Source organism: Cenococcum geophilum, assembly GCF_001692895.1.
Source record: "Cenococcum geophilum 1.58 unplaced genomic scaffold K441scaffold_28, whole genome shotgun sequence".
Classification (NCBI taxonomy): domain Eukaryota; kingdom Fungi; phylum Ascomycota; class Dothideomycetes; order Gloniales; family Gloniaceae; genus Cenococcum; species Cenococcum geophilum.
Window position 1 is genome coordinate 803,226 of NW_027137586.1, and position 12,737 is coordinate 815,962.

Here is a 12,737-nt window from a genome sequence, read left to right on the forward strand (position 1 = left end):
AAGATCGCCTTTATTTAACTATTACTTAAAAAAGGCGTTAGTTTTTATAGAGAGGACTTTAAGCCACCTCGTTTTGGCTTGCGACTTCGCCTAAAATAGGAAAAGGTTATTATAAACCTGCTACGCCGCGAACAAATAAAAAGAGTTAGTAAGTGCTAGGTTAAGCTAGATTTCCGGGCTTTACTTATAGCATACGCGTAGTTTTAAGATTTATATTACCTATGTTTTAAAAATTACAACCATAAAGCTAGTGAGCTAATAATTATAGTTAGCTATAGACTAATTAATGCCGCCTATAACTTTCCGATAAGTGCCGGAATCCTATAAATGCACTGTAATTTTAGCCTACACTACATGCTCTTAAGAGAGGTATTTATCAGCGGACGAATAACTAGGAGTATTATTAACTGCTATAAGTCGAAGTTTAAGAGAGCCAAATTTATATATTTTAGTGGTTATAACTTTTTAAGAGTAGGTTTGGTTAATTGCTTTAGCTTTAGGATAAATAATTAATAAAGACATATAATATATTAGCGTAGCTTAGAGTTATCTCCTTAGTGTGTTCTATATATGCGTAATTAGGTCTACTTAGTTTCCTTTCCCCTTCCCCTTTCTCTTACTCTAAGTCTTATACGCTAGCGCCGTTAAGGCAAACGCTATCTCTAATACTACTTAGAGGATTGCTACCGTTACCCTCTATATTTATAGCCCCTAAATATTATAGTTCTTTATAGACTAAGGCGGGCACGTAATAAAGGATTATCATTTACCGCATCAATATCTGCACTAAAACCCTAATTATATCGCATAAGAGGTACGCGGAAGCTAAGATTATTGCTAAGTTTTATATATAAGTGAACTTATATTAATTATAGAGCATCTAAGGCCTTAGTCTTAGACGACGGTTTTATAGCTATCCTAGCTTCATTATAGTGGCCCTTTAAACTCTTTTAAGAAATAAAGATAAACTATTAACCCGCTTATTCTACTATCCTTTATAAAACTTTCCATAATAATGCTAGGGTTTGCTTACCTCCTAATAGCTCTAAAATATACGCTATACCTAAGAATAAAGAGGGAGCTAAGATATCATTTAGGAGCAGACTGCATTTCTTAATAGTTTAGATATTAAAAAGGTGTAGAATAGTGCTTAGCCAATTATTAAATAAGTATAGTTAAATATCTCTCAACTAAAATACTGTCTAATGCTCTCCTTTTATACTTTTAATAGACCCTCTAAAGGTAGATTAACTCTCCCTTGACGGGCTCGGCGTGTTATACCCTATATAATAGGAGCTTTCCTTTTTATTTAAGAACGGAGGTTAATTAATTTCTTCTAAAGTTATAGTTAGTAATTAATAGTGGCTGGCTTAGGTTGCGTTATAATCTTAATAATAGCGACCTTAGTAGGTTCTAGTGTGTTCAGCAATTAAGCAGCTAAAGGGCGCTTTTAAGGGTCTAGAGCGACCATCAACTTTAAGTCACTGTAACCTATTGTCTTTTCTATCTCTCTTATAATATTAAACAATTTATCTTACACCTTAATATATTCTATTTTTAAGTAGAACCCTATCTTATTAATTATATCAAATATAGTAATAGTAAGCGACTATATATTAGCCTTTAGTAACTACTTATTACGGCAAAATACTTCCGGTAATATATATAACTATATACCGGTAAACAATATTATTAGTAAAGCTTTATTATATAATCTAAAGTCCCCTAACTAGAAGTAATAATTATCTATAGTAACCTTATAGAGAATGTTTCTAGGTTTAATGTCTTAATAAACTATAGAATTCTAGTTAAGAAAGTCAAGTGCGTAGAGGATATATTTAAAGGCAATTAGATAGAACTTATTATTTCCTAGGCCGCGAAGTTCTTCTAATAAACCATCTATAAGTTTAGTAAACATTTTAAGATTAATATACGTTATCTTATGCTATATATACTTAACAATATACGGCTGTAATAGATATTAATAGAAATATTTCTTTTAAATATCCTAATATACTTATGTAAGTAAGACACGTAAGGGTCTTAACCTCCCGTTTGACTATAGTTATATACTTAGCCCTTATTTTAGCTTTAAAGGTGGGCGGATATATAAAATGCTTATATGCAATATATACGCCTAAATCTATATTAAGGGCTTGAAATACCGCTCTAAATTATCCTTTACTAATGCTATATAACGATTCATATCATATCCTAAAGCCTTTATTTACTAGCGTATAAATTTTTATTAAACGTTAAGATAACGGGATAGTTAACGCTTTAACTATCCGCGTAAGTATAGGGTCTTTAGCCCGCTAAAAGAAGTCCCTAAGTTATATCTTTATTTTCCCTATAACGTTATATCTAAGCCAGAGCAGCTTAAACTGGATAAGTGTAAAAGATATACCACCTATTTTAATTTCAGTGTTTCTAGTAGGGAGTAGGACAACCTTATGCTTATAACTAGCCTAAAACGGCGTAGAACGCTTACCTAAGACCTAGGTAGTATATTGGCTGCTATAGTTCTAAAAAAAAATAACTCCATTATAAAGAATATAGAACTCGCACTATAGCTTAGAGATTTATAGTTCTTAAATCGTTATATTATAATTTAAGCGGCCGATTGTAGCGAGATACTCTAAGGAGCGTAAGCTAAGAAGAGGGCCGATATCTAAGCCTAACGTACTATCTGGCAATTAAGAGATAAGATATTAGTTACGTTAATCTTTAATAACTTATTCGGCCCTTAAATTTATCAGCTTTAATATAAACAGCGCTAATAGCTAAGGGGCTAGGTACTGTGAGATTATTGCAAGGGAGGTTTCTTAGTTTAATAATTATAATATAAATATTATCTAGATTAAGTGTAATGCTACTAGTTTTCATCTATGGCGAGAACTCTCTTATCCTCTATTGCGTAAGAAAGCGGTATAGTACTAATATCTTAATACTAATAAAGCTAATAAGGTGTCTAGTTCTAATACACGCCTAAACTAGCGCGTTCTAGGAATAAAGATAAAGGTGGGGTTACACAGGATTATAAGGAGGTAATTTGTTTATAAATAATTTACTTAGTCCTGACTTAATAGGCTATATTAGTGGAGGTGCCTAGGCGCGTTAACCTGCACGCCCCCGCCTTTCCTAATATTACGCCTACTAAGGTTTTTACTTACTACTTCGCATACTTCTTATAAACTATTCCGTTTCCCCCTTTATTAACCTTCCTTTTATTAATAGCTATAATATCGCGTTCCCTTACTAAAATTTAATAAGCCCTTAAAGTAATCAATTTAGCGGAACTTAAGTATAAATAAAATTTTATTAATAACCCGCTACCCCTATATCGTTTAGAAGAATCGACTTAAAGCCCTAGTCCTAAGCCTATGCACAGCGTTACACCTATTTATTAAGAGCGTAGGTAAACACGCCCTAATTAGGTATTTAACTAATACTAATATAAGGAGGAAGAACGGCTTCGTAATAATTATATTAGGGGGAAACTCGGTAAAGATTATTTAGATATTAGGTCACTAGTAACTAAGAAAGTAATAAACTAATAAAAGGTTAAAGGCATATAAAATAATAACTAGGGTATAAAACTAATAGCTATAGATTAATAAAAGAACCTAGAAGAAGTAGACCCTCTATTTATAGCCCTCCCTTAATAAATGTATAACCGCCTTAGGTAAAAAGTTAACTAAATACGCCGATTACATTCTAATACGTACGCTGCTATTAGCTAGCCTTATGCTATAACGCACTGCTTTTAGGTCGCTAAAACTTATAAAAAGCCTAAAGGTGGATAAAAAAAGGACGCTGCTTAAGCCTTTACTTTTGGAAATTATATAGCGCATTCGGCAATTATTAGATAAAGCACTCCCTTAATAACTATAGCTCTAGTATACCCTTTCCTTTAAAGAAGTGCGCAGATCTCTAAAAAATAAGCTTGGAAGTATAATAAAGTTATAGGGTATAAGAAGCCAACTAAACTATTATTATATTTTAAAGTTATTAGGAAGCGGGGTAGGCCGCGGCAGTAAATTAATACAATTTTATTGCTTTTCTAAAAGATTTCCTGTTCTCTATACTGTATTTTAGCTTGCGATTCTAATATTATAAAATTTCCCTACTAAGCTTGCAGTTGTGATTTCTTTAGCTTAGTTTATAATGGTGTTAACTTATATATATCTACTAGTTAAAACTTAAGGTCTACTAGCTTAATTCTATACGCCCTATTCGCTAGGACAAAGCCTTATACTTAATTTAGATGAGAATATACTAGAGTAATGTGGGTAGAGCGACGGTATATAACTATAGTTAAGCCCTATATTAGCGGGCTTATCTTTAGTCCTAAACTAAGTAATTATATAGGGATAATATAAATTAAGAACTAGCGAGCTTAACGAACCTAATTAGGCTAGTGTACCGCGAGACTAATAAATAGGTAAGTAGCCTTAGTTAATAAGAATGTGATAATAGAATAGGAATAATGAAGTGCAGAGGGCGGATAGACGAAGATTGCTTACGGATGTAGTATTAAGTTAAGGTCTTAAGTAACTTAAGATGCTAGGACAAAGCCTGCAGAAACTAAAGGTGTAGAGAAGAAGCCTATAGAAACTTAAGGTGTAAAGAAGGGGCGTATAGCCAACCTAGCGTTAACGTATAAAAATTAAAGGCGGTAAAAAGAGGCTAAAGAGCTATTTATATAAGTGATGGAGATAAGAATAAGGGTGCTTAAGGAGGAGCATTTAGATACGCTAACTAGCATAAATAATCTCGCATTTATGTTTAGGCTTAAGGCTATAACAACGAGGCTATTTATACGCGTTATAGTAGAATGTAGAATTAAGGATATTTGCTATATAAGCGCACGGTATTTAAGCTGTGGTGTAATATTATTATCTCTTTAGCTACTTTTATTAAGGTCTTATATAATAGCTTTTTTGCTACTATAGTGCCTATTACTTTTCTTAGAGATAGCACCTAAAATTTCTCTAAATGCCTTTATTCCGTATACTACTTAGCTTACTTCTTAGCCTAGTAAGCCTTTCGCCTTAACTCTAGAACTAATATAATTAGGAGCTGGGGTAGATAATATAGGATAACGATTATAGAATATATGGTGGAAATCTATATTATAACTACAGAGTAGTAAGCTAATAAGACCAGGCTAGCGTTAATAGCTTTAGGCCCAAGATAGCTTCTAGACGTGTGCGGCTAGATCTTACAATTATTTAGAATTCTATAATGGGTAGATTACTAAAGAGGTTAGAATATACCCGTCTCTCCTAGGTTGTATTTACTTTTAACTATAGCTGCTCTAAAACTATATATATATATATGCAGTAAGACTAGTTCTATTCTTTAAGCTATTAATTCTCTTAGAGGCGCTCCTTATATAAATACTCTTACTCCTTATATAATTACTGTTAGTTATAGGTCTCTACTATTATTATAAGCTTATTATCTAAGGAGTGGGAAAGTATCTTTAATACTAGTATTTAGAAATAGGATTAAAACGGCTCTTATCCCCCTTTATAATTTATAAACCTAATAAAATAGATCCGTTAAAAAATTATCTCCTTAGTTTGTAAATATTAATATCTAAAACCGATTTCTTTCCTAAACTCGCAATTCTCTTTCTAAAATAAATTCCCTACTGCCCGCTAGAGCTGAGATACTAATAAAATACCCTATATATATTATATACGTGTCTCTTAAAATATATAATGCCCTCTAGTTGTATTAAATATTTAGGATAGTGATATTTAAACTCTCTCTAATCCTTAGGTAGTTAAAAGTAGGTATCTATATACTTATTAAGGACGTCCTTTTGCGGTATTTTGCGCATCTACCTTTTATATATAAATTCTTTATTACTAATATAAATGAGGTATATTGGGTGTAGAAGCACTATAGGATATTAATATAGACACTAAGCGGTCTTAACATTATTGGCTTTTAATATGCCTGGTTTTTATGTTATAGTCTCGCTACCTTGACTGGGGGTGCTGTTAAAGGCTATATAACTAAGAGTTAGGTTATTTAAGACATTTTTTTACTTATTTATAAAAAATAAATTATTACTATTAAAGATAATAAAGTCCGTCTTCTTTCGTTTTAAGGCTTTATATTAAGAGGTTTTTTGCCAATAATATAGTTAAGCTAGGGTATAGATAAACTTAATATGATTATTGCCATTTTCTAAGGGCTTAAAGAGCATACTAGTAATAGTGGCCCGCTCTTAAATTTTAAATTTAACTCTTAGTAGTGTTAATACTTTAGTCGGCGCCTTCCTACTAAGCTACCTAGCTATCTTAATTGTGTTAATTAAATTGTGGAAGTTACGAATAGCCTTATTTAATTATTCTCTGCGCAATCTTTAATATATTATACTAATCTTCCGCTTAGTATCTTTATATTGCTAATATAAGTTAGTTCCTTTAGCCTTAGTAATAGGGTAAAAGCCTACGCTATTAATTTAGTCCTTATATTTTCCTCATTTACTATAAAGCGCTTTAAGCTTAGGGTAGTTCTAGAGCTCTTCTAGCTGGTTATTATTAAGCTCTATAGGTGCGCGTTAATCTTATAACAGACCTATTTTTGTGACGGATTTAATAAGGATATCTTGTAAAGGACTTCTAAAATAGATGCTTTGGTAATTACGCGCAATATACGTTGGTATATAGTACTTTTCGTACGTGCTACTAAGATAGCCTATAGTCTGGTTCCGCTCTTTAGGAGTAAGAGTATCTATAGATTCTATAATATTAGCTAGAATAAAGGAAACTAAGAGCTAATAACAGAGCTGATTTACTATTAATGTTTTAACCTAAAGCCCGTCGCAGCTGGTATAACTTTAGTGCTTTTTTAAAACCGGTAATAAGCCCTAAGTATACAAATATATTACGGTATTTTGAGTATAGAAAGGCTTTATCTTTTAGAACGTCAACACCCTCTATTATATGCCTAACGTCGCAGAAGAATAGCTAATTTAGTACTTCGTCCTTCTATTTAACGTATAGTACGTCATAGTACGCTGGTGCCTTAAGTTTAAAGATATCTTTAACACTTATAAAGTTATCTCTAAACGCCTTTTGATTAATACTAATAGCTAGGATATACGAAACAATATAGAACGCTAGGAGTCCTTCTAGACGGAAAGTGAACTTCTTTCTATAATATTTAAAGGGTTAGTAAAATAAATCGCAGCCTAGATCTATTGCTTAGCTTATAGTCTACCGTCCTTTTCCTTATTCTTAATATGTTCTAGGTTTATATTTACTATAATTATACTCTATTTAGGGTATTTTTCGATATAAACAACTATAATATTAATATCTTTAAACTATAGTACTTTGTTACTGCCTTTAGCACTAGCGCTTTTAACAAGAGCCCCTGGTCTCGTAGCTGTAGCTACGCTAAGTAAGAAAAGAAGCGAAATTTAGACTTAAATAAAGTCGTAGAGAGGCTTAGTATCGTCTACCTAGAGAGTGTGGAGGATAGCATAAAGGTCCTAAATGTATATAGCGTGCTTTTCCTTTTCCAATTTGTCAAGCCCAAGACTAGGTATTTACTACTATAGTTATTAGTGAATAAGTTTGTAAGGAAAGAATAAGTTTAGAGAATATATATTACAAATATTATCTAGGATATTAGAGTCCATTTTATAGTTTGTTAGATCCCTATAGTATAGGCTAATTCGTTTCTAGTAGTATTATATTAAGCTTTTCTTCTTAATTCGGAAATGTTTTTTGCGCCATATTAGATACGCTTTAAATACCTCCGGATTGCATTTATATAGGTAATCTTTTGGAGATTTTTTAGTCCTTTTTTTAATCTTTTCACAGTACCTATTTTGAGCTATTAGAAGATAGTATGACGTAAGGTATACATAGAAGATATATCTTACCTCTCCTAAATTTCGCCTTCCCTCTTCTATAGCTTCTTTATTTATAGGGTATAATTTAGTTTTACTAGCCCTTCCTTTTTTAATTAAGTAATATCCTTTAGTATTTCTTTAGCTTTGGAATTTAAATCTATATCTAATTTATTATCTAATTTATCGTCTAATTCTAAGTCTAAACCGAGATTAGGGTCTATATAATTGTCTGTTTTAATATCTATATCTAGCTTAGTATCTAGGTTAGAGTATAAATTAAAGCTTGAATTAGAATATAAATTAGAGTTAGAGATTAAGTCCGAATCTAGCTCTAAGGTTAGGCCCGTATAGGGAGGTAGGTATAGTTTAATTTAAGGTAGTCTTATAATTAGCGGCGCTAATATCTAGTGCTCTTCTCCTTTTCTTTATTGGAGGTAGAGGTGGAGCTAATAATTAGATAACCGTAATATCGCTAGGTTTGTATCGCTGTATTAGTCTAAGAGGTAGGTAGGTGGCTGGCATTAAAATAAAATAGGAAATAGATTTAGAAGATAAATGTTAAAAAGTAAGCAGGATTAGGATTGGAGAAGTAGCTAGTTTATAGGAGGATAGGAGAAAAGCGAGAGGCGGCTATCGCTTTAAGTAGACTCTAGCCTTTGGGCAGCGTTATAGGCTATACCATAGTTAGATTAATATTAAGCGCTAGTAAGCGTTAGATAATATAAACCGCTCCCCTATAAGGCGATCAAGGGGGGGGCTTACAGGCTAAGCGAGTAGAGCCTCTTTTAAAGCGGTAATAAGTTAGGGCTTAAGTGAGGTAGAAACGCCGCCAAAAGCGGCGGCTAAATACCCCCAAAAACGGATGCATTTTCACCACTATATATATTTATAAAGGTATATAGGAAATGCAAATAAATAATAGTCGACAAGTAATAATAACTAGTGGAGTGGTTACNTAACAGATTAACTTTAATTGTATTCTAAGAATTACTACAAGGAAGGAACTATCTAGGTAGGGACTAAGGGTCCTTAAACACACAACCGTACTCCTATAAAATCCTTCTTGTACGTAATATATATATACTTTATCTACTCTATTACAGATTATACAGATTATATAGATTATACAGATTATATAGATTATACAGATTATATAGATTATACAGATTATATAGATTATACAGATTATATAGATTATACAGATTATATAGATTATCCCACGTGACCTTAGTTACCATTCCTCATTATATAGCTCTATCGGCTCTATCCTGGACCGTGCTTAAATTAACTAACTAGCTTCTTCCGACTCCTCTCCCAGTAGTCGTAACATCGTACTTAAAGCGTCCGTAACAATAGGAAGAAGGTTAGCAACTAGACGGAGCCGTAATTATAATATATACTAACTTCTTCTCCATATAATAAGAATGGGACGGTATAACTTTACTAAGGGAAAGAATAAACGTCACTAGCCGATTATAATAATTAGACGTAAAGGATCTAATAAAAGGCATTAGAAATAATAAAGGTTATTAATTAAAGATAAGGGATATCTTTAAGGATAAAAATTAAGAGGAGGGGAATAGTATTACGGACCTTATATTAGCAATAGTAGAACTACTAAGAAGATATATAAACAGACTAGTAGTAGAAGTATAGGAGGTGCTAGAACTAGTTAAACTATAGGATAAAGAGTAGCTAAGTTACGTAGCTAGTTACGTTGTAGGTTTAAAACGTAAGAACGTAGGAATATAGAAACGCGATATACCGACGTACTAATATACCGACGTACTAATATACCGACGTACTAATATACCGACGTACTTAGTATATTTCTTAGGCGTAATATTATATATTTAAAGGACCACAGTCCCTACCTATATAGTTCTCTTCTTTATAGTAAATCTTAGAATATAATTAGAGTTAATCTATTAAGCAACTACTCTACCGGTTATTATTATACTATTGACTTCTTGTTTACCTATATACCCAGCCTATTAATAAGTTTACCGTAGTATTTCCTATAAGGCTTCGTTATAAAGAAGCTAGGTAATTCTACTGTAATTCTTAATAAAGCGTTAGTAGAAGTTATAAAAACCTAAAAATAATTATACCCCCTTTACGTTCCGTAGGGGTGCCCACTAGTTAATTACGGCCGTCTTCTCTAGGTCGGCTTTAATTCTATCTATACTAATAATAAAACTTAGATACTTTATATACTTAACACTAAACTTTAACTTCTTAATATTAACTTAGAGGCTAGCCTTATAGAGTTGTTATAGGACTTTATAGATATACTTCTTATATTTTAGCTCATTTTTAGAGTAGATTATAATATTATCTAAATAGGCCGCATAGAAGTCATTAAGGTAGTTAAAGAGTATATTATTTATATACCGCTAGTATATAGCTAGTCCATTAGTTAGTTTAAAAGGAAGTACCTTATATTTATATATTCTGTAATAGGTTTAAAATATAGTAAGATTTTTAGACCTAGGGTTTATTTTAATTTAGTAGAAGGCCTAGCGGATATTAAGCTTTATAAAGACCTTAGTTCTACTTATTTGGGCTAAAGTTTTATTAAGTAGGGGTAATAGATAGCGGTCCTTTTGGGTTATATTATTTAGCTTATAGTAGTTAATATAAAAGCAGAGTCCTTTATTTAGCTTTTTAATAAAGAGAATAGGTAAGGTAAAAGGGGCTTAGCTAGGCTTAATAAAAATCTTTATTTAGGTTATTAATAAGATACTGCTTTATAGCCTATAATTTAGTAATAAACTGCTTATAAATGGGGCTAAAGCTAAGGGTATTTTCCTTACCCTACTTAACCTCAATCTTGTAGTTATATAGTTAGTAAGGTGGAAGTATATTAGAGGCTGTTTTAGAGAATACGTACTTAAATTTCTAGTATTAATAGGGCAGCTTTTATTTTACTAGTTCCTTATTTATAAGCTCGCTTTTTTATCCACTAAGCTTACCTTTCTTTTCCTTAATTATTTAATTAATTTCGTATAAGCTAGTCGTAAAGGCGACAGTATTAGGCTAAACTAAGTTCTAGTAGAATTCTACAGCACTAATATAGCAGATATTAACTGGTAGGAGGTCCGCTGGTTTCTTTACGGCTATTTATTAGGTTATATTTTATAGTATAGGGTTTATAGTCTTCCTTAGCTTATATTCTATTTTCTATAAGTTACCTTTCCTATTTATTAGTTTAGTATAGCGTCTAATATTCCTAGCTTTTCTTTATAGCTGCGTAGGGCCTAAGTCCTCTATAGTTAACTTAGCTAGGTTGCTACTAGCTTCCTAGGTCTCTAGTATAGGTGGTATAGTATAGTTAGTCTAGGGGCGGCGTAGTATACGGATCTGTTATAAGTTAAGCTATATATCTTTCTTAAAGGCCTAGTCCCTACGTATAGTATCTACCTAGTAAATAATATTAATCTAGGGCCGTATAAGGTTTTCCATTATAATACTAATTTCTTTTATAAAAGAAGATGGATTTGATATTAAGGGTAAATGTTTACTACTATGTAGAGCTCTCTATGGACTTTAACGATTGCCATATCTTTAGCATAATAACTTTAGTAATGAACTTATTAAATTAGGGCTAAGACCTGTTAGTAGGGAGTTGTGCCTCTATTATAATAAATCACTAATCGTCTTCTTCTATATAGATAATATCTATATCGCCTCTACTAAAGAAAATTAATTAAAGCTTTAGGGCTTTACGGAAGCACTAATAAAGAAGTATAAGATAAAAGATCTAGGCGACCTATTCTAATTCCTAGGGATTTAAATCGTAAGAGATAGAAGTTAAAGAAAGCTATAGCTCTATTAAAACTCCTATATTAAAAAGATTGCTAATTTATTTTACCTAATTAATATACGCTTAGTTAATACACCTATAGGTACTAATAAGCTCCTACTTAATCTAAAAGAAGCTTTAAAATAGGACACCTATATATACTAAAGGATGGTTAGATCTTTACTATACGCTACCTATATTATAAGGTCCAATATAGCTAGAGCTTTAAGCAAACTATTAGAGTTCCTACGAAACCCCTCACCTCTATATAACGCCGTAGCTTATTAAGTAATTATATACCTATATTAAAATAAGACTCTAGTGATAAAATACTTAGGATAAAATATAGGAAGTTAAGCCTTTATTGAAGCAAGTAACGCGGCGTTTAGAGACGATTTAATAAGCAGACGTAGTATGGAAGGGTATCTTTTTACCCTATTTGGAGGAGCAATTAATTAGCGCTCTACTAAGCAGACGCTAGTAATAAAGTTAAGTATAGAGGTAGAGCTTACAGCTCTGTCTTATACAGGGACGGAGTTAATTTAGTAGAGTCGCTTCTTTAAGGAAATTAAATTATCCTTAGATAAGGAGTAAATGATCTCCTATAACAATCTATAGACGATTAAATTACTTATAAAGGACGGACAAGAGCTCTCTATAAAGCTTTAACACGTTAATATACACCACTACTAGCTACGCTAAGAAGTTCGTAATAGTCAAATTAAAATTAATTAGATGCCTACTGCTGTTATAATTTTAGACGGCTTAATAAAGGCCTTACCACGTCAGAAACACGAGATGTTCGTTTAATAATTAAATCTCATTAACATTAAGGATATAATTTAATTTGATTTGGATAATATTTAGATAAGGTAACTCTATAGAGGATTTCTTTAACTTAACACTAAATTAATATTATAACTTTTTCTATTTTCTATTTAGCTGCTTAGTTAAGACTAAGCAGCTAGGGGGGTGTGTCGACCGTTAAGGTCACTCTTAGGTACCACCTTATAACTCACCACCCTGTTCTCGTATAACTGTCTTGGTCAA

General features: G+C 32.0%; 2 protein-coding genes across 2 annotated transcripts; one reads left to right on the top strand and one right to left on the bottom strand.

Annotated features, from left to right (window-relative positions):
- Window positions 1-4,709: 4,709 nt before the first annotated feature.
- On the top strand, window positions 4,710-4,910 carry K441DRAFT_567270 (uncharacterized protein; the record flags this gene model as incomplete). Its single annotated transcript, XM_067643791.1, has 1 exon — window positions 4,710-4,910. A coding segment is annotated over one exon (201 nt), but the record flags the coding sequence as incomplete, so codon positions are not given.
- A 1,917-nt stretch (window positions 4,911-6,827) lies between these two features.
- K441DRAFT_566735 (uncharacterized protein) lies at window positions 6,828-7,175 on the bottom strand (the record flags this gene model as incomplete). The annotated part of the gene is made up of 2 exons (XM_067643762.1): window positions 6,828-6,989; window positions 7,071-7,175. Coding segments are annotated over 2 exons (267 nt in total), but the record flags the coding sequence as incomplete, so codon positions are not given.
- Window positions 7,176-12,737: the final 5,562 nt, after the last annotated feature.